The 27,430-nt window shown below is 36.5% G+C and overlaps 2 protein-coding genes across 3 annotated transcripts; both read right to left on the bottom strand.

The window, feature by feature from the left end:
- Window positions 1-387: 387 nt before the first annotated feature.
- Window positions 388-9,853, bottom strand: LOC129280727 (uncharacterized). 2 transcript variants are annotated; one of them, XM_064112244.1, is made up of 4 exons: window positions 9,534-9,853; window positions 8,824-8,907; window positions 3,326-3,603; window positions 388-1,319 (listed from the first exon to the last, which is right to left on the bottom strand). In XM_064112244.1, exons 1-4 carry the CDS (start codon window positions 9,643-9,645, stop codon window positions 1,218-1,220), a joined length of 576 nt encoding a protein of 191 aa, XP_063968314.1. In that variant the 5' UTR covers window positions 9,646-9,853; the 3' UTR covers window positions 388-1,217. The 2 variants fall into 2 exon arrangements, with proteins under 2 accessions (XP_063968314.1, XP_063968315.1); XM_064112245.1 differs by having other exon boundaries at window positions 1,237-1,319; window positions 3,388-3,603.
- Window positions 9,854-16,450: 6,597 nt separating this feature from the next.
- LOC129280464 (uncharacterized) lies at window positions 16,451-22,804 on the bottom strand. Its single transcript, XM_054916483.2, has 3 exons — window positions 22,636-22,804; window positions 21,701-21,791; window positions 16,451-18,544 (listed from the first exon to the last, which is right to left on the bottom strand). Exons 1-3 carry the CDS (start codon window positions 22,724-22,726, stop codon window positions 17,248-17,250), a joined length of 1,479 nt encoding a protein of 492 aa, XP_054772458.2. The 5' UTR covers window positions 22,727-22,804; the 3' UTR covers window positions 16,451-17,247.
- Between the last annotated feature and the right edge of the window lie 4,626 nt (window positions 22,805-27,430).

Here is a 27,430-nt window from a genome sequence, read left to right as displayed (position 1 = left end):
ATTTTCGCTCATTTTGTGTGCAATCTCTATCAAATGGGAAATGACTTTTTCTCAAAACTGGATTTTACATTCCTCTATTTCGCGAGCCATATCTCCATTTATTTTTGTTGGTTTTCTCTGGGCTTGGAGTATGTTGTAGCTGAGATTCTACGCTATCGAAAGTGTTATCTCCATTTTCCGATCAGATGCCGGGATCATGCCCGTATTACTCTTGCAAAATTGGATTTGAGATCCTCTTAATTTGCTTATGTGTAAAGTCCATGGGAAATAGTGTTTATGTCTAAAGTATACGGGAAATAGTGTAGCTCAGTTGATAAGCCATCATACTTGCGTCCTTAGGGTCCAGGGTTCGAACCCAGGGGTGAACATGACTTTTTTTTTTCTTTTCAACATTTCACAAATGGTCCTTTATGACCATTGCAAGGTATATACGTTAAAATATTGCACAATAAAACTGTTTAAAAACCCTTTTAATATAACATGTACATGTACCATGTGTATCACCAACACCTACTTCATAAAACTTCTCATTTCCCTCTTTTCAAGAGTATTCAACATGTTCTATTCGTAATAGAAGTTCCGTTTTCAATATGATCATCGTATTGATCTCAATAAACATGGTGATTGTATTCGTGATCATGAAAATCAGAGACAGATCACCTAATTCGTCCTCATAACGAATTAAAGTTCTAGTTATTATTATTATTATGTGAAAACAGGGGCGTCGATCCATTTTTCAGATTGGAGGGGGGGGGGGGCAAAATCATGAATCAACTTTCCAAAGGCGCTCGATCACACAAAACAAACCAACTCACACACATACACACTAACCCTCACACATATGCCTACATATATATATATATATATATGACTCATGAGATAGAGACACATATCTCACAAATAAATTAATGCGAGCGCGAAGCGCGAGCTGAATTTTTTTAGTATACTGACAAAACGGTATGCTTGCCCCTCCCCCCAGGATCGACGCCTCTGTGTGAAAAGTAAGCATAACTTTCTTATTTCACATCCGATTTCGCTGAAATTTCCGGCGTTAAGTTAGTTTTGATATTTCTATTTTCATTCAAAGCAACATTTTCCTGGGGTGGACCTGACCTTAGGTATGCACAAAGTACAATATTTATGGTATTTCACTGATAAAGATGATGCGGCAATATTTTTCAACATAATTATTCAAGAGGCATGCACTGACTCTGGATTTAAGGAGACTTACCAGTTGTAGTATGTCGTATTTCTGTCAAGCTAATATCGTCAACTCCTATGGTCGTTGGGCTGGATCCTCGGATAGCGGTGAAAGATATCTGTAGAATTAAAAAGGTTATCAGTTCCAATATCCTCAGAACTTATACGCTATTCAACATTGACAGATGAAAAGAGAAATCATCGTAAGTCCAGTCTGTCAATCTGTATTGTAAAATGATTGATCAAACATCCAATTGGCTGGTGAATGCAGCGTAAATGCTATTTCTCGGAAATTATTTTTTTCCACAATAAACATTTTCCACGCTTTTTGCACACGTTATTTAGGGCTATATGAAAATATGAAAGTAAATTGTATCCTTGCATTCTGTTCTTTTATATAATGAATATATAGAAAAACAGAATCCAATGACACAATTTACTTTCATATTTTCATATTGAAGAGTGGCAATATACTCCCAGTCAAGGCTATGATCCGACTTTTCAATATCGGTAAACTTTTTCTTAATTTTAGCTTACCCATGAATATCTAATTTCAGTTCATACTTTGCACGACACAACATGTGTCGTGTTTGCATATTCTCTTTAATCAGGCTACGATTTCAAAAATTGAAAAAGAAAGTTTTAATTCAAAAGTACAAATTGATTATCAGTTCTATCCAACGCCCCAGCAATGGGGGAGGGGTAAGGTCTATATTTAATCTTAAGTTAATGTTATATATATTTTTGGCCAATTGAATGTTTATTCAAACTTTCTTCCTAGTTCGATATTTTTTATTATCATTATTATTATTATTTATCAATATAAATATTATCATTATTATTATTATCATTAATTAATTAATCAATTAATTTTTTTTTTTGGGGGGGGGGCATAATCTTAAGGTCAATTTCAACCCATAAAAAATGTTAATTTGAATAAATAGAGAAAAATCAAACGAGCACAACACTGAAAATTTCATCATAATCGGATGTAAAATAAGAAAGTTATGACATTTTAAAGCGATGGTCCGGGCTGAAAATATTTATATCTTAATTTAATATAGAGTCGAATTCACTAAGCAAAATGCCGAAAATTTCATCAAAATCGGATAACAATAAAGTTATTGAAGTTTAAAGTTTAGCAATATTTTGTGAAAACAGTCGTCATGAATATTCATTAGGTGGGCTGATAATGTCACATCTCCACTTTCCGTTTTCTTATGTTATTACATAAATTCATAATTATTTCATTATTTCATACTTGTGTGAATAATATGTCTCCCTTATAATGAAATAAGTTGTAGCAATAAATACCTAATGCACTAAATCAGTTGTCTATCCAATTTTTCTAGTTCTTGGAGGAAAAAATTGAATAAACCCAATTTCATATAATAAAATACAAAAGAATAAGTGGAGATGTGACATCATCAGCCCACCTTATGAATATTCATGACGACTGTTTTCACAAAATATTGCTAAACTTTAAAATTCAATAACTTTGTTATTTGTTATCCGACTTTGATGAAATTTTCGGCATTTTGCTTAGTGAATTCTACTCTATTTATTAAACTATACATACTTTCAGCTCGGACCATCCCTTTAAAGTTTCGATTATTTTTCACAAAATGCACAGTTATATGCACAACTGAGTGACATGCAAATGAGATAGTCGATGATGTTCTTCACTATTTCTTTTGTTTTTTATTGGTTGAATTATACAATATATATTTTTTTTTACAAATTTGACAATAAGGACCAATTTGACTGAACCACATCGTATTAAACAATGCTGTAATTCCACATGTTCAGGGAGAAATTAATCATCGTTTCACTTGAAAATGAGGAGAAAATTAGAATATTTCCTATTTCATATAATAAAATACAAAAGAAATAGTGAGTTGATGACGTCATCAGTCTCCTCAATTGCATACCGACCAGGGTGTGCATATAACTGTTTTTTTTTAAATTAAGCAGAACTTTAAAATGTCATAACATTCTTTTTTTTTAAACCGATTTTGATGAAATTTTCAGTGTTATGTTTGTTGGATTTATCTCTTTTTATTCAAATCAAATTTTTATTGGAGTGGACTTTTCCTTTAAAGACTTCAATCACGTGAGGATATACCTTAACAGATGATGCACAGGTGAAAGGTACTTGTCTAAAGTACCACTGCCCTGGAAGATTACCTTCACTAAAGATGGAATCCTCACCCTCACAAGCTGTGACTGTTAAAATTCCATACAGCAGGTTAGGGTCATTGGTGTAGTAAAAGAAACGAAATGACAAGACACCACTTCCAGAACTTGGATACGATACAGATGGTAGATTGAATGTTGCATACGTTCCAGAACGATCGGAGATTTTATTAATGATTGCTCTGTAGTACTTGCTTCCACTTGTTTCTACGAAAAATGTAATGCATTGGATTTTATTTGCTTTACACTATCCTACTAGTCCAGTCAATAGAGAGCTTTCGATTTGCACGTCGACTAGTGGACTGCGACGAAAGTACGTCATAATAGTCTGCTTTGTGTTGATGGTATACAAAGTCAGTCGAGCACATGATTGGAAGACACTGAGCATGTGCAAGCCATTCCTGACACGTGAACTTCATGATGACGAACGTGGATTTCGCTCAGATCACGCTCGTGCGAAACGTCGTAAACGAGCAATCAAATCCTTGCCCATTGATTGAAGCCACGTGGTGATTTACTCCAGCGGTTCTGTATACCGTAAACACAAAGCAGACTATTATGACGTACTTTCGTCGCAGTCCACTAGTCGACGTGCAAATCGAAAGCTCCCTATTATAGGGTTTGACCCACCACTAATTGCAACACGAGATATTCCACTGCAATGCTGTCAAGGAAGGTCCCCTTAACAACATACTAAAAGTCCCAAGAAATCCAAGCAGTGGAAATTTATGAGATTTGCATATTAGGCAGATTAGCCATAAAAAGTTAGAAAAATAAGGAAAATAGCCCAAAGATAACAAATTGAGTGTCCAAAACAATTTAATTTGAGCGAGAATTCATGATAAATAACTATATTCAATGTTTTTTGTCAAAATTGCAAAAAAATCTACTTCATTTGCATAATATGCAAATAAGCATCCTCATATGGAAAAATGTCAAGGTATTGTGATTTTTCTCTCATTAACTTCTTGAAAATGTCATTAATGTTGAAATTTACATGCTGCTATCACTAAGGATGTTAAATACATTTGTATTCAGCTTAGTGTATGTAGTGTAATTTGCATATTATGCAAATAAATGTATGTAATATGTTATAGATATAAAAAAAAAACACTGGTGATACAAACCTCAAAAATTGCAAGTAGATTATCTATTGAAATTGGAATATGGCAAATACAGGAAGGTTTCCTAAACACCATATTAAAAGTCCTTAAATATACAAGCATTTAGGAAAATCACAAAATTTGCATTTTATGCAAATTAGCCAATCTAAAATACAAATAAGAAAAATAATCCAAATATTGGACAAATACGGTGCTTTGTTCCTGCCAATCCCATCATCTTGTCAGACTAACAACGCGGCCTAGGAAGCGAAGAACATACAGTATTTTTCCTTAAATATAAATAATATTAGGATATATTCGAATGCTTAGTGATAGCAGCATATTAATTGGAAAAACTGAAATGTTTTCACTGCAGTCCATATGATAAAAATTAAAATTTCTTGACATTTTCCATATAAGGATAATTATTTGCATAAAATGCAAATGAGGCAGATTTGCTAGCTTTTTGTAAATATAGACATTGAACTTAATTATTCATCATGAACTTTTGTTGGAAATTACTTGCTGTGGACATTTAATTTGTAATCTTTGGATTAATTTCCTCATTTTCTTTTTTTAAATGGCTAATTTGCATAATATGCAAATTAATTTTCAGGCATTGGGATGAGTTTTCATGTGATATACTATTAGTAGCATATTAATGTCAACATTCATGAAATGTTTTCAAGCAGTCTATATGAGAAAAATAAAAATATCTTGATATTTTGTCCATATAAGGATGCTTATTTGCGTAATATGCAAATGAGGTAGACATTTTTGCACTTTTGATTAAAAACATTTAATTCAGTTATTTATCATGAATTTCCATTCAAATTAAATTGTTTTGGACATTTAATTTGTAATCCTTGGATTATTTCCCTTCTTTTTTCTAATTTTTCAAGGCCAAATTGCATAATATGCAAATTTCATAAATTTCTACTGCTTGGATTTCTTGGGACTTTTAGTATGTTGTTTAGGGGATCTTCCTGGAAAGCATTTCAGTGGAATATCTCGTGTTGCAATTAGTGGTGGGTTACCCCGCTATTCTGGCTAGATTGACTGGACTATACATGTACAAACCATTTCAACAGATGACACGCTATTATATGGTCATTGAATTCAATCGCTAATCAAAGCATAAAGTGCGCCAACTCGACAGTATAATTGGGAGGCGCCATTTCACTAACAAGGCGGAACAAAATAATTTAAATCATAGTTACACTTCATGGCAGTTTTCCTATAATAGGGGTGCACGCGACCCCAACCCAAATTAAACGGGTTTAAAGGCCACAAACAAAAAAGTTCGACCGTCTTCAGATTTTTTGTTTGTTTCTATTTTGCAAAGTTTTATTCGTTTTTTTTTTTCGACGAGAACAAAATTTTAGACAAAGTGATCTATCTCCACGTCAGTAATGAATTACTCCCGACCTTTCGTTGGAAGAACGCGAACGCTTATTTACGACGTTTGTTGATTTTGGAAGAGACTTTTAGGCCCGTCGTCATGGTCTTAAAACTCTGTCCTGCAATGCAAATTGTGTGACATGAGATTTTTTTTTCGTTTCGCATCTGGAACGGAAACATTCAATTTGCGTTTCGTGTGCAAAATTCTGGTTGCTACTATGGTAACAGCGATATATCCGATTTAGGACGACTTTCCAAATCCACATTTGGTTCCTCCCAGAGCTCGAGTGGCCGCCCGGGGGGCCCACTTTCATTGAAGAGTGGATACCAGGCGCAACAACGCATAATAAGGGAAAGAGTGGGTAAGTACGTTACGTATAGGCCTATGTAACGTTATAAAGGTGTCAAAAACGATGATTAAAATACTGAAAAAATTGATATATTTCCAATACCTGTAGGGTTTCACAAGCCAAATAATTGTTAAAAGATGCATTTTCATAATCTGGAAAAGACTTGCTTCCCTTGTTAGGGTACTTTTCGAAACCCCATTGTCGTGCCTGGTATCCACTCATCAATGGAAGAGGTCCCCCCGGAATTTGAATCTAACCCCCCCCCCCATTTCTGGGGAAAGTAAAACATAATACCCTTTACATCGTGTGCTAGAGGCGTATCGTTTGTGTAGAAGGAGTGAACAAAAGAAACAAAAGAAACCCGCATTTTCAAACGTATTGCATACGCTGTGTACATATGCGAAATGGGTTCAGCTAGAGAGGTAATCTGACCCATGGAATCAATTTCCAGTCATCCACTAATAATCCACATTAAATGCAATATCGATTCGATGGACTGTAATGATCTATATCTAAGCCTTAATTTAGTAAGTTTTTCATCACTCAATATGTACTCGGTTTGTTTGAAAAACCACTTTCTTATCCATGTCATATTCTATTTTAGGTCCTGCATTTCGAATTTCTCCAGCCATCAGTCGTAATACATGCATGTCTGGCGCGCGGGTGTCGCGGGAAAGAATTTTGCACACGAAAAGCAGATCTGTAGGGCCTGTAACCCCCCTGTAACACAAAGCTTAGCATTGATTGTAGAGCAGATTTCTACGTTTGATTGTATTGACTTTAATGTACAATCAATCTTAAAAATCAAGTGTATGATTAAGCGTCAACTTTTGTGTTAGGGGACCCTAATATTAGCGTCCGTGAGGATTGCGAAAGGTGGCAACTATTCCATCATTCCCGACCTTTCGTTTGAGGACGCGCACGCTTATTTACGACGGTAGTTGATTTTGGAAGAGACTTTTTGGGCCCGTCATCATGGTCGTAAACCTCTGTCCTGCAATGCAAATTGTGTGACATGAGATTATTTTTTTCGTTTCGCATCTGCGACGGAAACATTCAATATGCGTTTCGTGTGCAAAATTCTGGTTGCTACTATGGTAACAGTGATATATCCGATTGAGGACGACTTTCCAATGCCACATTTGACTCCTCCTAGAGCTCGAGAGGCCGCCCGGGGGGCCCACTTCCATTGATTAGTGGATACAAGGAGCGAACACGCGTTATAGGGGACAGAGTGGGCAGGTAAGTTACTTATAGGCCTATGTAACGTAATAAGGGTGTCAAAAGGATGTTTAAAATGCTGAAAAAAGGGATATATATCCAATACTTGTAGGGTTTCACAAGCCAAATACTTGTTAAGAGATGCATTTTCATAATATGGAAAAGAATTGATTCCCTTGTTTAGGGTACTTTTCGAAACCTCATGGTCGTGCCTGGTATCCACTCATCAATGGAAGTGGTCCCCCCGGAATTTGAATCTAATCCCCCATTTCTGGGGAAAGTAAAACATAATGCCCATTACATCGTGTGCGAGAGGCATATCGTTTGTGTAGAAGGAGTAAACAAAAGAAACAAAAGAAACAAAAGAAACGAGTTCAAACGTATTGCATACGCTGTGCACATATCAACGCGTGCGAAATTTTCGGCTGGAGAGGTTGATCTGACCCATGAAATCAATTGCCAGTGATCCACCAATAATCCACATTAAATGTAATATCGATTCGATGGACTGTAATGATCTATATCTAAGCCTTAATTCAGTAAGTTTTTCCTCACTCAATATGTACTCAATTTGTTTGAAAAACCACTTTCTTATCCATGTCATAATCTATTTTAGGTCCTGCATTTCGAATATCTCCAGCCATCAGTCGTAATATACATGCATGTATGGTGGGTGTCGCGGAAAAGGATTTTGCACACGAAAAGCAGATCTGTCGGGCCTGTAACCCCCCTGTAACACAAAGCTTAGCATTGATTGTAGAGCAGTTTTCTACGTTTGATTCTATTGACTATAATGCACAATCAATCTTAAAAATCAAGTGTATGATTAAGCGTTAACTTTTGTGTTAGGGGACACTAATATTAGCGTCCGTGAGGACTGCGAAAGGTCCCAACTGACGTTATGGCAAAGCAAAGCTAAAAAAATTATTTAGCACCAAGAAGAAAAAGAAGGAAAGGAAAAGGAAGAGTCAAATATGATATGAATTTCTACATATATCACAAAATATTTTTTCACACGTTTTGCATAATTGCGAATTGCTGGTCTTGCTTCTTTTTTTGTTGTTGCTTTGCTCATTGGGCCACGGACTTTTGCATCACAACTGATATATAATGAGTATTTATACCTTGGTCACATTTGCTCTTCGGCGGCCGTACGGCGAGTTGAAAACAGCCGTTTTAACATTTTATGTACGAGCTACATATAGGTAGCGTGCATAAAAATGAATAAAACGACTGTTTTCGACTCGCCGTACGGCCGCCGTAGAGCAAATGTGACCAAGGTATTAGCTAACTATGGTTATAATGGCATATATAGGCCTACCTTTTACACGAGTCACACCTACATGACCTACCTGTCCGAACAGTCCAATGCGGATTCATTGCGTTCCCTAATTGAGTAATCCCGCAGTCACCCGATTCAAATGTGCAATTCCAGGCTGTATTAGGAAATGTTTAAATAACATTTTAAGATTAATTTCTCTGCAATGTCAGTGTCACAGACACACCCGAGAGACATACTGACATGTCTTTCTCCAAACCGATCGATATCATTTTAATTTGAATTGAAGTAATATCTTTAGTTGATTTGGTGTCGCTTGCCTTATACATGTTATATGTGACTGTAACATTCTTCACGCAGGTACGATATTTCGTTCACCGAGATACTGACATCCTTTCGCATAGCTTTATTTTGGAAAGGTTTTTTTTTTTTAATCTCATCAATAAGTTAACTTGACTGGCAAGTTCTTTTGATCTGTGATTAAAAAAAAAAACCATACCAAATGTTGTATTATTATTATTAATTTATTTAAATTGAATAAATTTATCTTGTAATTATTTGTATTATGTTGAAGAATGAAAAATAAATTGAATTGAATTGAATTGAAAAAAATTGAATTGAAGTGTAACGGAAATAACAGATGTTACACAACGGATGTTATTTTCTCGTTTATTTATTTAGGCCTCCCAATTATCTGTTTGTAACAAAAAGATTCACCCAAAAAGAGGCAATAATCGAAACAATAGGAAATCAACAATATACAAAACTATATATTCAACTTACATCCAGCACGGGCCGATAGAATTTCCAATAAAATCACTAGAACTGAGACCGTACAATTTATATACCTGAGCACCATTTTGTTTCCTTGGCCGCTATGGTATCGAAATATCATCAGTTCCACCACGTCCAAACCAGTCAAGCAAAAATCATTACATTGCAATATTCAAGTTTCAAATAAAAGCCTACTGATGGTGCAAGAAATCGAATAAAACACAATGTTTGTAGCCAGTCATGCAGGTTTTTAGAAATATTTTGTAATCTTTGCGCTGTGGTAGCAATTATTATTCTAATTGCTGTTAATTTTCTCGATGTAAATCCGCCTTACACTTGAATAGACACTATGGTTCTTATGTTTCATTGCTTCCTGTTTCCTTGAATATAAAACGCAACCCACAAATAGGAAAAGTGTAGGCCTTTTTCGATCAACATGATCAAAGAGCTTTTCATATCCGGTAGGAATATTAGTGTAGGGCATTGACAACCCGCTGTAAATATGTATACAGTTAATGGGTAGACCTACACATTTTAGCTGATGATATTCCGTGCTGGTACGTTCCAAATTTACATTTTTTGTGTTTCTCATGCTTTTGAATATAGGCCTACACTAATAAAGCAGGGACCGAAGTTTTAATGAATGTGCCTACATAATTATGCAAAAGCGTCAACAGAGGAAGAGGATGCATACCTCATGTTTTCATTGTGTGTGTGTTAAGTGTGGGTGTGGGAGGGAGTTGGGTGGGATGAGGGTGTGCGTGCGAGCGTTTATAACGTCACCACCGGAAGACGTGAAAGACCATTGTGGCTAGGGGATGTCCGGTTCGAACCCCAAATGCGTCACTATATAAGGAAGTTTATTGCCTGACTTTATTCCAGAATGATGATGTTAAATACTAATGATATGCAGCATATACTGTATATAGCGCTTTATCCAATTTTGCTAGTCCCTTAGTTTGATATCACGGCTAATCTAATCGGTCGCTCTAGCATTCTAGGAATTTTTGTACCTACCGGGGCCTTTTACTAAACCGGATGAACCCTGTCGTTCAAATTCCAGAGACTTTATCCACTTATCATCATTTTCATCACATTATCACCACCACCATCATAATCATTATCATCAACATCACCATCATCATCATCATCATCATCTCCATCATCATCACCACTATCTTTACAATCATCATCATCATCATCATCATCATCATCATCATCATCATCATCATCATCATCATCATTATCATCATCATCATCATCATCATCATCATCATCATCATCATCATCATCATCCTCATCACCATAATCTTATATCATCGTTATCGTCATCATCATCATCATCATCATCATCACGACTAACATCGTTCATCAAACAATTCTGAACATTGACCAAAATAAATTTGACATAAAATGAACAAAAATCATCAATCATCCAAAACGTAATTTGTATTATATCAAGTATTTAAATGTACTTTGACGAAAAATGTAAGTCCACCCCGAAAATTGTTGATTTGAATCGATAGAAAAAAACATATCACTGAAAATTTCATCCAAATCCGATGTAAAATAAGAGAGCTATGATGTTTTAAAGTGTCGCTTATTTTTCACAAAACTGTTATATGCACAACTCAGTGATATGCAAAAGTGTCGATGATGTCGTTCACTCACTATTTCTTTTGTTTTTTATTTGTTTAATTATACAATATTTCACTTTTAACATATTTGACCATAAGACCAACTTGACCTAACAATAAACTGTTTGAAATAATGATAATTCCACATGTTCAGGGAGAAATAAATTTTTGTTTCACATGGCAATGAGGAGAAAATTAGAATTTTCATATTTCATATAATAAAATACAAAAGAAATGGTGAGTGGGTGATGTCTCCGGTCTGCTCATTCGCATACCGACCAGGATGTGCATATAACTGTTTTGTGAAATTAAGCGAAACTTTAAAATGCCATAACTTTCTTATTTTACACCCGATTTTGATGAAATTTTCAGTGTTATATTTGTTGGATTTTTATCCTTTTATTCAAATTAACTTTTTTTTTTTTTGGGGGGGGGTGATACTAATTTTGTGTATATAGCGCATATAAATAACGGTTATTATTATTATCATTATAAAAAAGTCGGCAATTTTATTTTCATCATGAACACGATTTAGTTAATTGAGCTTACCATTTGAATTTAAGTAGAAACAATGCTACATTCATGAATTTGGCTAATCACACAATTTTCATTGACTTTTACACGAGATCCAGTAATTGAGCAATTTAATTTGGGACATGCATTTACAAAATGTTGCTTAATTTCGAAATCGCCTAGACAGGGGTTGCAAATTTGGTCTTAAAGGTTGCTTGAGACATGAAAGTAAAAGGTTAGACGATGGAGCGACACGGCGACAGGTAGAATTACAGCATGAACTGTCCCCCACCCCTTGAGAACAACTTCTAAAGTTAACCAAGATCGCATACATTCGTAATTCCGAAGCTTCGTTAATCCGAAGGTTCGGATATTCCGAAGGTTCGTTATTCTGAAGGTTCGTATTTCCGAAGGTTTGTTATTCTGAAGGTTCGTATTTCCGAAGGTTCATAATTCCGAAGGTTCGTTAGTCCGAAAACGAAATGATTAACGAACGTAATTTCGTTTTCGGACTAACGAACCTTCGAAACAATGAACCTTAGCCTATTTCGTTTTCGGATTAACGAACCTTTGGAATAACGCCACAAATGTTCGGATTAACGAACATCGAGGTATAGGCAATTTACGTGTTTCGGAATTACGAAGTGTAACCATCAAGATAACCTTTTCACCGATATGACGGCAATCTACCATCGTCATAAGTATTTGCTACTTTATTGAGTAGATGTTAACACTATCTTATGACTCAAGTCAACGATTTCTGTTGAAATGTTTCGCTTGATATAAACGAAGATAACCTTTTCACCGATATGACTGCAATCTACCATCGTTATAAGTATTTGCTACTTTATTGAGTAGATATTAACACTATCTTATGACTCAAGTCCAGCGGCGTAACAGGGGTCAGTGGCCAGGGGGGCAAGAGCAAAAAATTTCCCGGTCATATCATGGTATGAACAGGGGTAATGGTGTAATGAGGCGACTATTTTGAGAGGGCCAGATATTGCGTATCGGACAGAATTTATCTTTAAAAAAAGTTGCGAGCGAGCAAAAAATTTGACCATTTTAATACAAAAATCCAATTTTGTGATAGATTTTGACATGATATCCAGAGAATGATATATTTCACTCTTCTTTGCGGCAGTAGGAAGAGTAAGAAACGAGGGGCGCAGTATAGTACATGACCTAAAAAGCTGCTTTATATAAGTCCCGAGCGAGCGAAGCGAGCGAAAAAAATCACATTTTCATTATAATAATAATACTTCTCTTATATAGCGCATAATAAACTGAAAGTTTGTCTACGCGCTTTACAATAAAGGAAACAAAAATACACATACTGCAAACAAAATAGAATATAACTTTGAGCTATTTTTCAATATTATATTCAGTAAATAAAATCATATTGTATACTTTTCCTTTGCTTTTCTTTCCTCCTTTTTTTTGTTCTTGTTTGTAGAACATTTTGGGGCCATGGCCCAACACTTCCATACGAAGTGCTGTGCGGTTGGGGTCCGGGGCGGATCCCCTGGAACTTCTTGACATCAAAGCCATTTAAACCTCGCAGATTGCCGCTATTTTAATCAAATCACGGGCATGTACAGGATATTTTACACAACACATTTATTCAACCCAGTTGCGTAATGAACCAAATATTTTGAGGGGCAAAACATAGTAATACTGTGGGAAAAATCTGTAAAAAGTCACCAACGTGCAAAGCGAGCTGGAAAAAATTGATTATTAAAATTACATTCTAATTATGTGATAGATTTATCCATTATATTCAGCAAATAACACATTTCATTGTTTCCATTAATTTCATTATACATTGTCTCCTGTAATATATTTTATTTCCTCTTGGGTGTTGAACCAAGACCCCCCCCCCCCCCGCGCCTATGCAGTGATTGAACGTGATTGTGAACGGGGCGTTATAGAGCCATTTGAAGGTTAAAAATGAAGAGCCCCTACTGCGTTGGGTCTGGAGCAAACCCCGGTAGCTTATTTGCATAAAATTTAGCAAGCTTATAGCACAATGTTGTATCTTTCTTCCCGCTCTTTAATTTCAATCATCGGCAGCCCGGTCGTGTTATTTTTTTTTCTTGCCCCTTTTCTTTATTTTCCAAAAAATAGCTTTTGACTAATTACATTCTACCTTCGTTTCCCGCTATTGTTTGCCATTTTGTCATCTTTTAATTTATTTCCCACCGTGCTATTGCATTACATTGCATTCTTTCGTATATTTTCCCGCTTTCCTTCCTTTTCTATTAAAAAAATTTTTTCGTCGTTTTCTTTTCATTTTTTCCTTTCCCTTTCCTTTCCTCTTTTCCTTTTCCCCTTTCCTTTCCCTTTCCCTTTCTTTCTCCCTCCTTTTTATTCTTTTTCCCGTTTTTCTTTTATTTTCCCGGTGAAATCCGCCAGGGGGGGGGGGCAACTTGCCCCCCCCCTGCCCCCCCCCCCCCGCCTGTTACGCCACTGCTCAAGTCAACGATTTCTGTTGAAATGTTTCGCTTGATATAAACGAAGATAACCTTTTCACCGATATGACGGCAATCTACCATCGTCATAAGTATTTGCTACTTTATTGAGTAGATGTTAACACTATCTTATGACTCAAGTCAACGATTTCTGTTGAAATGTTTCGCTTGATATAAACGAAGATAACCTTTTCACCGATATGACTGCAATCTACCATCGTTATAAGTATTTGCTACTTTATTGAGTAGATATTAACACTATCTTATGACTCAAGTCCAGCGGCGTAACAGGGGTCAGGCGCCAGGGGGGCAAGAGCAAAAAATTTCCCGGTCATATCATGGTATGAACAGGGGTAATGGTGTAATGAGGCGACTATTTTGAGAGGGCCAGATATTGCGTATCGGACAGAATTTATCTTTAAAAAAAGTTGCGAGCGAGCAAAAAATTTGACCATTTTAATACAAAAATCCAATTTTGTGATAGATTTTGACATGATATCCAGAGAATGATATATTTCACTCTTCTTTGCGGCAGTAGGAAGAGTAAGAAACGAGGGGCGCAGTATAGTACATGACCTAAAAAGCTGCTTTATATAAGTCCCGAGCGAGCGAAGCGAGCGAAAAAAATCACATTTTCATTATAATAATAATACTTCTCTTATATAGCGCATAATAAACTGAAAGTTTGTCTACGCGCTTTACAATAAAGGAAACAAAAATACACATACTGCAAACAAAATAGAATATAACTTTGAGCTATTTTTCAATATTATATTCAGTAAATAAAATCATATTGTATACTTTTCCTTTGCTTTTCTTTCCTCCTTTTTTTTGTTCTTGTTTGTAGAACATTTTGGGGCCATGGCCCAACACTTCCATACGAAGTGCTGTGCGGTTGGGGTCCGGGGCGGATCCCCTGGAACTTCTTGACATCAAAGCCATTTAAACCGCGCAGATTGCCGCTATTTTAATCAAATCACGGGCATGTACAGGATATTTTACACAACACATTTATTCAACCCAGTTGCGTAATGAACCAAATATTTTGAGGGGCAAAACATAGTAATAATGTGGGAAAAATCTGTAAAAAGTCACCAACGTGCAAAGCGAGCTGGAAAAAATTGATTATTAAAATTACATTCTAATTATGTGATAGATTTATCCATTATATTCAGCAAATAACACATTTCATTGTTTCCATTAATTTCATTATACATTGTCTCCTGTAATATATTTTATTTCCTCTTGGGTGTTGAACCAAGACCCCCCCCCCCCCCCCCCGCGCCTATGCAGTGATTGAACGTGATTGTGAACGGGGCGTTATAGAGCCATTTGAAGGTTAAAAATGAAGAGCCCCTACTGCGTTGGGTCTGGAGCAAACCCCGGTAGCTTATTTGCATAAAATTTAGCAAGCTTATAGCACAATGTTGTATCTTTCTTCCCGCTCTTTAATTTCAATCATCGGCAGCCCGGTCGTGTTATTTTTTTTTCTTGCCCCTTTTCTTTATTTTCCAAAAAATAGCTTTTGACTAATTACATTCTACCTTCGTTTCCCGCTATTGTTTGCCATTTTGTCATCTTTTAATTTATTTCCCACCGTGCTATTGCATTACATTGCATTCTTTCGTATATTTTCCCGCTTTCCTTCCTTTTCTATTAAAAAAATTTTTTCGTCGTTTTCTTTTCATTTTTTCCTTTCCCTTTCCTTTCCTCTTTTCCTTTTCCCCTTTCCTTTCCCTTTCCCTTTCTTTCTCCCTCCTTTTTATTTTTTTTCCCGTTTTTCTTTTATTTTCCCGGTGAAATCCGCCAGGGGGGGGGGGGGGCAACTTGCCCCCCCCCCTGCCCCCCCCCCGCCTGTTACGCCACTGCTCAAGTCAACGATTTCTGTTGAAATGTTTCGCTTGATATAAACGAAGATAACCTTTTCACCGATATGACTGCAATCTACCATCGTTATAAGTATTTGCTACTTTATTGAGTAGATATTAACACTTATGACTCAAGTCAACGATTTCTGTTGAAATGTTTCGCTTGATATAAACGAATATATGGAATATACGTAAACATAGAAATATTATCTACAATGTACACTGTACAAATTAAGTGCCAATTTAGCAATTACAGTGCTTGTATCATGTGTATAGTGACTGCACTACCAGTGCTGATTTTCTAGTTCAAATCTTAACTGGAAAATCAGCACTCGTAGTGCAGTCACTACAAGCACTGCAATTGCAAGTGCTAAATTAGCACTTCATTTTTTTACAGTGTATTGAATTATAAAAGAATACAATCATAACAATTAAGGTATGGTCTGAAACAAAGAGTACTGTTGATCAGCAAAGCCTCGGACATAACACACAAATTCTTAGGTTAAAAAACTACGACACAACCTATATACAATAATCATTATTTCCGACAATTCGTTTGATATAAATAACGTATTGTATAAAACGGGTACACAACACACATTAACAATCAAACTTAAAATCGCATTTTATATTAATCAAACTTAAAAGGACATTTTTCCGAACAATAATGTGCTAAATCAATTTGCATAAACTACCCTCACTCACCATAATGATGTCTTTATTATACAACTTATGACGCATAAAAAAAGAGTGTGTTTATTGTCGTTATGGTACATGATTTTGAAAAAGTGGACAGTACTATTCATTTCATTTACCAAACATCAAATATTCGTGTTTAAGGGACAGCAATATGGCGGGTGAGGATACGCTATATAACTCCATACTTACATCATATTTCTGTACGGCGCATTAATAAAGTTATAACCTATCATACATTTTTTTTTATTTATTCGCCATATCATTCAAATAAAGGTTGCATGACAAAATTCTATGTGTGTTCTTTCCTTTGTACTCTGCGGCGAAGCTGCATAGCGTTCTATTGTCTATATGTAAATCGAAACCTATTCAAATCCTTATCAATTAGCATAATTTCATTCTTAGGAGCATAAAAGCCATTGAATCCGGATTATGGTATATCGTTAAATAGTTATTCTTATAAATGTGCATTTATACTACACAGCTGCAAGATTAATAATATAAAAGTTTTACTATGGTTACATATACATCAAGCATGTTACTGAAACTCGGAGTAAACCTCATCGCTATATATTGGTTCAAATTTGGCTGCGTCTACTGCCTTAGGGTCTTGGATCTGATCTACAGTAGAATATTCTTCGTCGTGGCTTGTCTTCGAGTTAATATCTTCATATGTTCCTTCATCCATACCATATTCATTTGTATGTTGATACACGTGGTAATCTCCTACCTCCTTTCCAGAATCGAGGATATTGTACTGGTCACTCGAAGAGGCATCCAGTTCTCGAGGAACGGGTCCATTCATGTCCATTTTACTTGGATCTTGGTAGCTGTGGTATTCGGGTTCATCATCTGGCTGATCTGAGCCGGATGCTTCCATCTTTGGTCCTGGACCTTTTGGGCCAGTTGATAGACTTTGGTAATCTCCAGGGGATACTGGGGTGACCTTTTTGGGATTGAGACCTTGTCGAGAAATCTGATCGTCCTGTTGTCGATGGTTCAGAGCTTGGTACCCACTGAACGATTCTGCAGGCATTTCTTTCGTGATGTCTTGCTCCTGTGGAGAACCCTCAATGGTATTATAAACATCGTCGTTGTGAAGCTGTGGAGACTGCTCCGAGTGGCCTTCTTTTGGTAGATCGAGGACACCGTATCCATTGTTTGCCTTTATATCTGATACACCAGCTGGCGTCTTTAATGCCCGGGTGATGTCTGATGACTTATTGAAGGTGAGCGCATTGTACTCCAACTCATCGTCAAGAACAGCAGAACCATCTGTTTGTCCATCTTTCCCACCGTTTTGTGTCCCATGTTGGGGCAAATCCCTTTTCGTATCAAGAGAAGAATAAGCATTCGTTGATGGCGACGGTTTGTCTAAGTCCTGATACAAACTGCCGGTTCCTATTTGGTCCATTGTTGCTTCCTTTGGTTTCTTTGATGGCCGTGGGTTGATAGCTTGTTCGTAGGTGTGATAATCATCCTCGTTGAGGGCGTCATCGTTAACATCAATGGTGGATAGATCTTCGAGAGAGTAATAAGTGACTGGATTCAGTTCTCCACTCTCGGATGTGATACCACTGAAGGCATCACCATGGGGTTGGGAATCAACAATGTTCGTCTTTATATGGCGATGGCCTTCGAATTCTTCATACTGACTGTCAACGTCAGCTGGTTTTAGTGGTGCACGGGGAGAAGGGCCGTCATTGGAAGTCGTACCGACGATCAAGTCTGGGATCGGAAGGCCTCCATCTTTTGAACAATACACTGGGTTGTTATACATGTTGGAATCGTCCTCGTCTTTTTCATGGGGTGCAGCCATCTCTGGATTTCGGGATCTGTGAATCAATCAGTAATTTTTATTAGCATAAAGTTATAGAATTATAATTCACTAATGATTTCTTCATGACAATACAATAATGACATTTCAATTTCTCCAAGTAAAAAAAATGCTACACATCAGGCGCACTGCCACCTTTCTTATCTGCAAGTTGCACTCCCATGACCAGCAGATACTTAGCAAAAGTGCTATTTTGGGGATTTGAGTTTCATCTTTTGTAAGGACAAAGTTAATTCCAGTAAATATTATACAGTTATTGCCTACCTAGAGTTTGAATATAACATTTCCTCTCCCCGACGGAGTTGTATTTTTCCCAAGGGATTATATTTTGCCGGAAGCGCGCAGCGCTGAGGGAAAATATTATCCCGAGGGGAAAATATAGCGTCGGAGGGGAGTTGAAATGTTATTTATTAAAACGATAGACCAGGCAATATCTTTTATATTATATAGTATATGTGGATTCGCCATCAGAAATTGCAGGCATCATCTGGCTCAAACCCGAAATTCTTGCTACAGCTCTGATCCATCTACGTCATAATAGATTTTTTTTTTTTTAATACATCAAACGCGTTCTTCATGCAATCGACGCATTAACATTAGCGCGTACATCAAATAAACTACCTTGTTACGCAACTTGTATGCAGCGAGTGACGTCACCTTAGTGAATATAACGCCGCAATTGAAAATACAACGCAGTATATTCCCTGAGGTGACGTCAAAACCTAGAATATAACAAATGCGATCCTCGCAGCTATGGTCACGTGATGGCGTATTGACCTATCACTGATTCGAATCTACATAACCTATGTAATATATCATATTATTAACAGGAAAAGACAAAGAGAATATAGGAATAGATACATATTATATATAATATGTTATTAATATATCCTATGATATTCTATTAACAGGAAAATGCATAGGGCATAGACATAGATACATCATATTCTGTTATATCCTATAGCTCTTGTGAATATTCATGAATACTCTAGACGAACGATTGGTCAATTCGTGATCATGTGACAATGTATAATTTCAATAGGAAAACACATCGCTGCGAATAGCTCCGTATTGTTTTCGATGTACTTTCATTGGCAGAACTGCGCATGCCCATGCTCGATATTTTCTCTCAACGTTGAACTGCGCATACTCCCTGACTTGACCCAGATCATCCACAATCGATCGTAAATAAAGTACAAGCTCTCGCTCAAATTATTTACTGAAAAAAAAAAAAAACCTGTGGAATTGTGCAGAAAATATAATTTCGACGGCCATTCATACAGGATCCTTAAATTGGGAATAAACATACCTTACATGTTGAGTCAAGATCCGATATCAATTTTTATTAGACCATATATTTAGCCTGCGCGTATTTATTTACATCTTGAGTCCAACTGCGCAGCAACGGCCAACGCAGCGCAGCGGACCTCCCATTAAGTGCAGTCGGGTAGAAGCCGCGCGCAGCCTACCCAGGAACTGTTTAGCATTAGCTCGACAGAAATAGAGAAGGACTAGGTCCGGCAACGTTAGATTTGGTCTAGATTGGTTAAAACAGAAAAGACTATACGTCAACAAGTAAAGAGGGACATAAAACAAATACATCGGGCGTTTCTTTCGAAAGCATAGTGGGAATTATTTATCCGAGGTTGGACAGGCAATTACTATTTTTCACTCAGGGCTTCGCCCCTCTGGAAAAAATGTTGTTGCCAGTTCGCCCCTCGAGAAAAATGGTTATTGTCAGTCCAACATCGGATACATAATTCCCATTATGTCCTAAATAAATCAAATCCTGTATGCTGATTGGTTTGAATAGCATCATGTGACCAAACATATTCTTATTATTTTGCGATGATGTCAGAAATGAAACGCCCACCGAAGAAAATGTGCTATTCCGTGACGTCAACGATGGAATAGTCTACTATTCCATCATTGACATCACAGATCATAATGGCGCAAGCACTAATATGCATTCCGCCCACTGAGCGCGTAGCTTAGAACTTCAGGAAAAGTAAGTCAGTCAGCGCAGCTGGTTTGGTTCAGATTAAAAAAAAAAGGTATGAATTAAGAGATCAAGAACTAGATTATCAAGATCTATTGCTCTAACTTATTAAAGTAGGATATAAAACAAATATACCAGGCCTTTATTTCGAAAGTATAGAGGGAATTATTCATCCTCGGTTGTACTGGCAAAATCACTATTTTTCCCTCGGGGCTTTGCCCCTCGGGAAAAATAGTAATGGAAGCCTGGTATATTTGTGTACTATACTTTCTGAAAGCCTGATATATTGTTAAAGGTCAAGTCCACCACAGGAAAATGTTGATTTGAATAAATAGAGAAAAATCAAACTAGAATAACACTGAAAATTTCATCAAAATCGGATTTAAAATAAGAAAGTTATGACATCTAAAAGTTTCGCTTATTTTTCAAAAAACAGTGATATGCACAACTCAGTGGCATGCAAATGAGACAGTCGATGATGTCCCTCACTCACTATTTTTTTGGTTTTTATTGTTTGAATTATACAAGATTTCATTTTTTACAGATTGGACAATAAGGACCGACTTGACTGAACCATATAGTATTAAACAATGCTAATTCCACAGGTTAAGGGAGGAATTATTGTCGTTTCACTTGACGATGAGGAGAAAATAGGAATATTTCACATTTCATATACTAAAATACAAAAGAAATAGTGAGTGGATGATGTCATCAGTCTCCTCATTTGCATACCGAACAGGATGTGCATATAACTGTTTTGTGAAATTAAGCGAAACTTTATTAAACATGTCATTACTTTCTTATTTTACATCCGATTTTGATGAAATTTTCAGTGTTATGTTTGTTGGATTTTTCTCTTTTTATTCAAATAAAATTTTTGTTGGGGTGGACTTGTCCTTTAAGAGGAAAAGGCATAAAGGCATAGGAATAGATACATTGTGTCTAGGTAACGGATTCTATTTCGATGAGGTTAGTGTAGAACGCCACTTAAAAATTCAGAACACTTTTTTTAGATTTGTTGTATACATATTATGTACAATATGTCACCATGTTATAAATTATGAATCATAATTTCACCTTGACTGACTATTCCTTAATTCGAATACAAAAAATAGCCTGAATAAACTTCCCCATTAAAACAGAAATATAACTTACCTTTGACGGATATATAGAACAATTATGACCACGACAAGTACCACTAAACCAACAATAGAACATGCTGCTGCAATTGCAGCTGTATTTTGCCCTGCAAGAGAAAAAAAATGTAAAGTAAATAATTATTTCTGTTTAAAGCACATTAATAGATTACTTCTATGATGACTACTTTTTACATCGCCGTACATATTGTTTTGTCTTTCCGGGTTTAGCTGATGGTTATCTCAGGAGAAGTGCAAGAAATGAATGAATAAGACAAGTTTGAAGGCCATTTATCGTGAAAATGTAAAAATAATGGAGTTGATAATCTTCGCAAACACAAGAATCCCCTGTTATAGGTAATGTTACATCGTAAAATTCGTTCTGAAAGTGGGCAAATGAATTCTTCTGATGAATCTGCCTTGTGCACTGTAAATAAATTAAATTAAAGCAGAAAATTACGCACTTTCTGATTTCATGTTCAGTTCTATAGCTTTCCGATCGTACGACCATTATAAGAACAGCTGATTTATTTACATAACGCGGATGGTGTGTCCCTTCGGAAAGATGAGTGGTTTAAATCAGATGTACGAACATTATAATAACTGATAGGTCGCTCCAAAATAAATCCTTATACGAAAAACCAAAAGAGCAGACATGTACAGTTTGCTCTTACCGGGGTCTGGAAGGGAATATCTCACTTTAAATTTTACATTCTTTCTAGAAATGATAAATTAAATGGGGTCGTTAATAACATGGATTCTTGATAGATACCCGAGAGAATAGCTCGTGCTCAATATTAAAAAAATACATAAATCTTTCTAATTAAAAACGCGGTCCGTATTCATCAGGACTGGTATCACCTGAATACGAGTGTGTTAAAAAAGATCCACACGTAACTCCTTCGTTTTACCAAAAGAGTTCTTGGCCAATAGGAGATGACTTAATAAACCCACCTCGTAAATTTTCTTGGAGAGATGGTACTGGGCTATTAGTTGAGGCTTCCGATTTCGTCACAGTGTTTTCTGTTGACTTCTTTGTTGACATTTGAGGGCTTGTCGGTTTAGTTGTTGACCAAGGAACGGACACACTTGGGCTGGTATTAGCATCAGTTGATAGAGATGTTGTCTCTATAATATACCATGATATATTAAGAACAAGGTTCAAATGAATAACATTGGGGATGATAAGAATTGAAATAATTATATCAAATATAATCATATTTGCGCATTACGTAGCGTGCCAATGGGGCAACAGTGGGGTCGAGCCATAGGCACCATGTGGTAAGGGCAAGTAAAGGAGGAAAATAATGGAAAAAATTGGAACGCCTCTGGCAGTCCCACCTGCATTACGCGATTTGATATAGGAGCAAGTTTCATTAACTAGGCCCACATAATTTCCATGTTATATAACACATTTTCAAAAACTTAACCTTCGGTTAAGATTTGATGTTGACGACGATGCCGCCACCACCGCCGCCGTCGGAAAAAGCGGCCCCCATACTAGTCTCGCTCTGCTATGCAGGTGAGACAAAAATAAATATAAAATCCTCTTAAAGTATCCGAAATGAGAATATTTGCATCTTTGAGCTAATAATGGCTGTTTACTTGAGCAAGTTTGCAAACAAAAAGAGTATTTTGCTTGCACATAAAGAATTTTGCACCCCATACATGTAGTGCAGAGCTGTACACTTTGTAGAGAAGGTGTACCTCGGCACCTATTCGAGTTGAACAAAAGCATCAAGTGCAAGTGAACTGTGCAAAGTTACATAATGGTGGCTCAGGGGTAGAGCGCGCCTGCATCATTAACGGTAGATCGTGGGTTCGATCCCCGGTCGATTCACACCTATTATTTACAAAAACATGAAAAATGGGACCTAGATTTGAGAAGGGTAATATCAATACATGTTATGCAAGACACACTGGTAGATGAATTTTCTAATTGAGTGGCTACCCTGGGTAAATAAAACGTTATTACTCAGGGGCCGCGGAACGGTTTTCAAAGTGGGGGGGGGGGGGCTGAGCCAAAAGTGGGGGGGGGGGCTGACCATGCTAAAAATTACAATCATATGGTCATTTTTACGTTTTTGTACACGGTTTTGGAAAAAAGTGGGGGGGGGGGGCTGAAGCCCCCCCCCCCCCAGCCCCCCCGCTTCCGCGGCCCCTGTTACTGTTATCGATATTATTATTAGAATTTGCAGCTGCGAACTGGAACCAAAAGAGTGCAAAATTCACACTTTCACCTATAACTGCTTAAGGTGCAAGACTCTACAATGTGTTGCCAGTGTTTCATGTATGATGCAAACTTGATTCTTTTTGTCCTCGTGTCCCGATAATAAGAATCCTGAAGGTAAACCGCCTTGTAAGCAATCAATATGGTAAACGTTCATAATCGCCTTTTCTATATGATACTGTCAAATACACGTAGAGTACACATGGCATATTAGTAGGTATTAAACGCAAGTCAAAAAATCAATCGTAAGTCCCAAATGCGCGCTGTTGATTGAACATCAAGTTGCGCGTGATTTTTAGATTTGCGACTGATTGCAACTCTTTCTGCAACGAGTCCCTGATATAAGTGATACACGTTATTTCTCTTTACTCCGTCATCCTCACGTATGTTGAAAGGGATGGTCCGGGCTGAAAGGATTTATAGCTAAATAAATAGAGTCGACTTCACTTAGCAAAATGCCGAAAATTTTATCAAAATCGGGTAACAAAATAATAACAAAGCTATTGAATTTTAAAGTTTAGCAATATTTTGTGAAAACAGTCGTCGTGAATATTCATTAGGTGGGCTGATGATGTCATATCCCCACATGTTCTTTTGTATTTTATTATATGAAATTAGGTTTATTCAATTTTTTTCCTCCAAGAACTACAAAAATTTGATTGACAACTGATATAGTGCATTAGATATTTATTGCTGCAACTTATTTCATTATAAGGGAGACGTATTATTCACACAAGTATGAAATAATGAAAAAAAAATTATGATTTTATGTAATAACATAAGAAAACGGAAAGTGGGGATGTGACATTATCAGCCCACCTAATGAATATTCATGACGACTGTTTTCACAAAATATTGCTAAACTTTAAACTTCAATAAATTTATTATTTGTTATTAGATTTTGATGAAATTTTCGGCATTTTGCTCAGTGAATTCTACTCTATGTATTAAGATATATATATCTTTAACACCACACGCATATTTATGAGTTTTTAGTTTTAATATGAACCGTATTATAGGGTCAATGGTTTTAATGCTATGTTCGATTTCACATCAGCTCCAATGAATTGATTTTCATAATAAAATGTTATTTACAGTACTGCAATTAAGTCTAATTTGGGGTTTGATTGGCCTAGTGTAATTAATCTTACTACCAATAGGTTTTAAAAAAGCATCTTGTTAGCCCATCTTGCTCTTCATTAGCATCTCGATAACAGGGCCATGGGACAAGATTTTTCATATAAGGTGCTGTATAGGGGACTTGCGTAAAAGAAAAAGAAATGACAAGCCCCCCCCCCCCTCCCCCAAAAGGCTGTCGCTCCCAAATCCCTGTCATTTTGGAGCCAGAACTTTTTTTTGTCTTTCCAACCTGATTTCTAGGAAGTGCTGCCTATGATGGTGTAGCGACCTAAATAATTTGATTAACTTTATTTCTAGTTTTGTCTAATTAAAGACCCACTAGTTTATTTTGCCGCCGTTTTTTAGATACGTCACAGTCTTTACAAATCGTATTACTTATAATTTCCTCCGCTGACTAAGTAGTCCAGCAATAACATATTTCTTTTATTTCTTAAAAATAACAGTTAAATAATTGTATATATTAAAAATAAAATTACATATAACAATTGTTTTAATATACTTATTTATTACCTTCCTTTTCATTCGGAAGTCCCGATTTATTTTTATTAAAATAGTTCGATAACTCATGTCGGGCAAGCCCTTACGGGAAGGCGCGTTTAGCGTCACTTGCGGGAAATAAGTCATCGAGAAAGGTGCCCAGACCGTACGTCTTCTTATAATCGATTTTCTGTGTATACGTGGCAAGGCAGTTTTTAATTACGTTAATCAGCCAAGGTACGTTATTTAATATTGAACGATTAAATGATGATCTTAATGTATGTTGAAGTATGATGTTTTATGGCAGTTAATTATTCAATTCCGAGTTATATTTGATTTACTTTGATTTACCTGATATGTGATCCATCGACCGTCTTTACATTTTAGGGCGTGGCACTGAGCTAGTGCCTGATATTTTTTTTTTTTTTATTATGTAACTGGAATCATTACTATCGATCGTAACGAAAATGAAAGTTGTACCGTAATGATGTTTAATTTACCTGTTGCATAAATCGTAAAACTTTGATAAAGATTGAGAAGATTTATAAATGTCAATTTTGACCAAATCGAAGCGGCAGAACGATCAATTTTTTGTTAGGCCGTACTCGGAATATTTAGGGTACTTTCAGATATCTGAACCTTTCTGAATTTGTTGATTTATAAAATAAAACTCGTGTATTTCATAATTCATGTAATTTATTTGTATTTTTAGCCACGTACTGCAAATGCGGTTCGCCACCCGGGTTTTGAGCTACCTTCTGCACCTTTCGTGTAATTCATAATTTCACCGCCCCATGACCAGGGTGAGTGTAGCTTACTTAATTGATAAAGTGAAGTATTTTTATGTGATTCAATTAAGACCCAAATAATCATATCGATAGTTATTTCATCTGTCATTATGATCGATTATATATATATATATATTTTAATCGATTGGTATATCGATTCAGTTATGCTTAAAAAATATATTTATATAAAATATCGTTTCATTATAATATCAATTATACAATTTAATTGATTGATAATATTTGTTGCATATGGTGAAATTTTATATCCATGAACTAGTTATTCAATTCTGATTCATTAATTGAATATCAACTTCGAATTTATCTGTTGAACTGCATTCTCTACAGAAATATCTTACCTTTTTATAAATGCCATTCATACTGTTATTTAATTCAACATGTTAGTAATTATATGAATCGGTACTTATTGTATTTCTGTTTGTATTTCTTTACAATGCAGGGGTTTTCTTTCTCCTCCATTAAAAGCAGTCACCAATCTAAAACTTGACTACGGTATTGTTTTCTGTCGGGTGTACATCTCAAACGAGGAACCTGCCCGGTTCCTTCATTGGTGATCCCGACGTGATCTGCACCCGATGTGATCGATGCCAGCGAGATCGGACACCGACCTTACCTAAGCCCCGCCGAAGCCAGAAGTGATACTTGGCCGATGTGATCTGAAGCCCGAGTGACCCGAAGTCCGACGCAACCAGAAACTTGCAATGACGCAGAGCCCGTCGTCGTCGTGACCTGCTGCTCAGCTCGACATAACTCAAGCACCGGCATTTTCCACCGTCGGACGTCGACCTTCTAATGGACATTCCAGATCCGACAGTCAATCGTCAAGTCGAGACGTGATCATTACGTCTCGGGACATTTTAGGTTACTCAATAATTATTGAATGTAATTTATATTGTATTGAATGTATGTATAATTCGCTTCAATATGCTAAGTGATAATGAAGCTGGTCCTGATGGAGCACCACCCGTCCCCGCATTTGCAAACCATGTACAAGCGGTAGCGATTAAGCTCCCACCCTTTTGGAGAAGTGACCCTCTGGTCTGGTTCGCTCAAGCCGAGGCGCAGTTCGCGACACGCGCCATAACTCAAGAAGCGA

The sequence above is a fragment of the Lytechinus pictus genome, chromosome 17 (assembly GCF_037042905.1).
Source record: "Lytechinus pictus isolate F3 Inbred chromosome 17, Lp3.0, whole genome shotgun sequence".
Classification (NCBI taxonomy): Eukaryota; Metazoa; Echinodermata; class Echinoidea; order Temnopleuroida; family Toxopneustidae; genus Lytechinus; species Lytechinus pictus.
This window is presented reverse-complemented; position numbering and strand designations above follow the sequence as displayed.

Coding starts and splice junctions, on each gene's coding strand:
- LOC129280727 (XM_064112244.1), bottom strand. CDS start 9,645: ATGATATTTCGATACCATAGCGGCCAAGGAAACAAAATGGTGCTCAGG. Junction 8,908..9,533: donor TCTATCGGCCCGTGCTGGAT/GTAAGTTGAATA, acceptor TTCCTAATACAG/CCTGGAATTGCACATTTGAA. Junction 1,320..3,325: donor CCTGTGCATCATCTGTTAAG/GTATATCCTCAC, acceptor TTAATTCTACAG/ATATCTTTCACCGCTATCCG.
- LOC129280464 (XM_054916483.2), bottom strand. CDS start 22,726: ATGTCAACAAAGAAGTCAACAGAAAACACTGTGACGAAATCGGAAGCC. Junction 21,792..22,635: donor TCTCCAAGAAAATTTACGAG/GTGGGTTTATTA, acceptor TTTCTCTTGCAG/GGCAAAATACAGCTGCAATT. Junction 18,545..21,700: donor GTTCTATATATCCGTCAAAG/GTAAGTTATATT, acceptor ATTGATTCACAG/ATCCCGAAATCCAGAGATGG.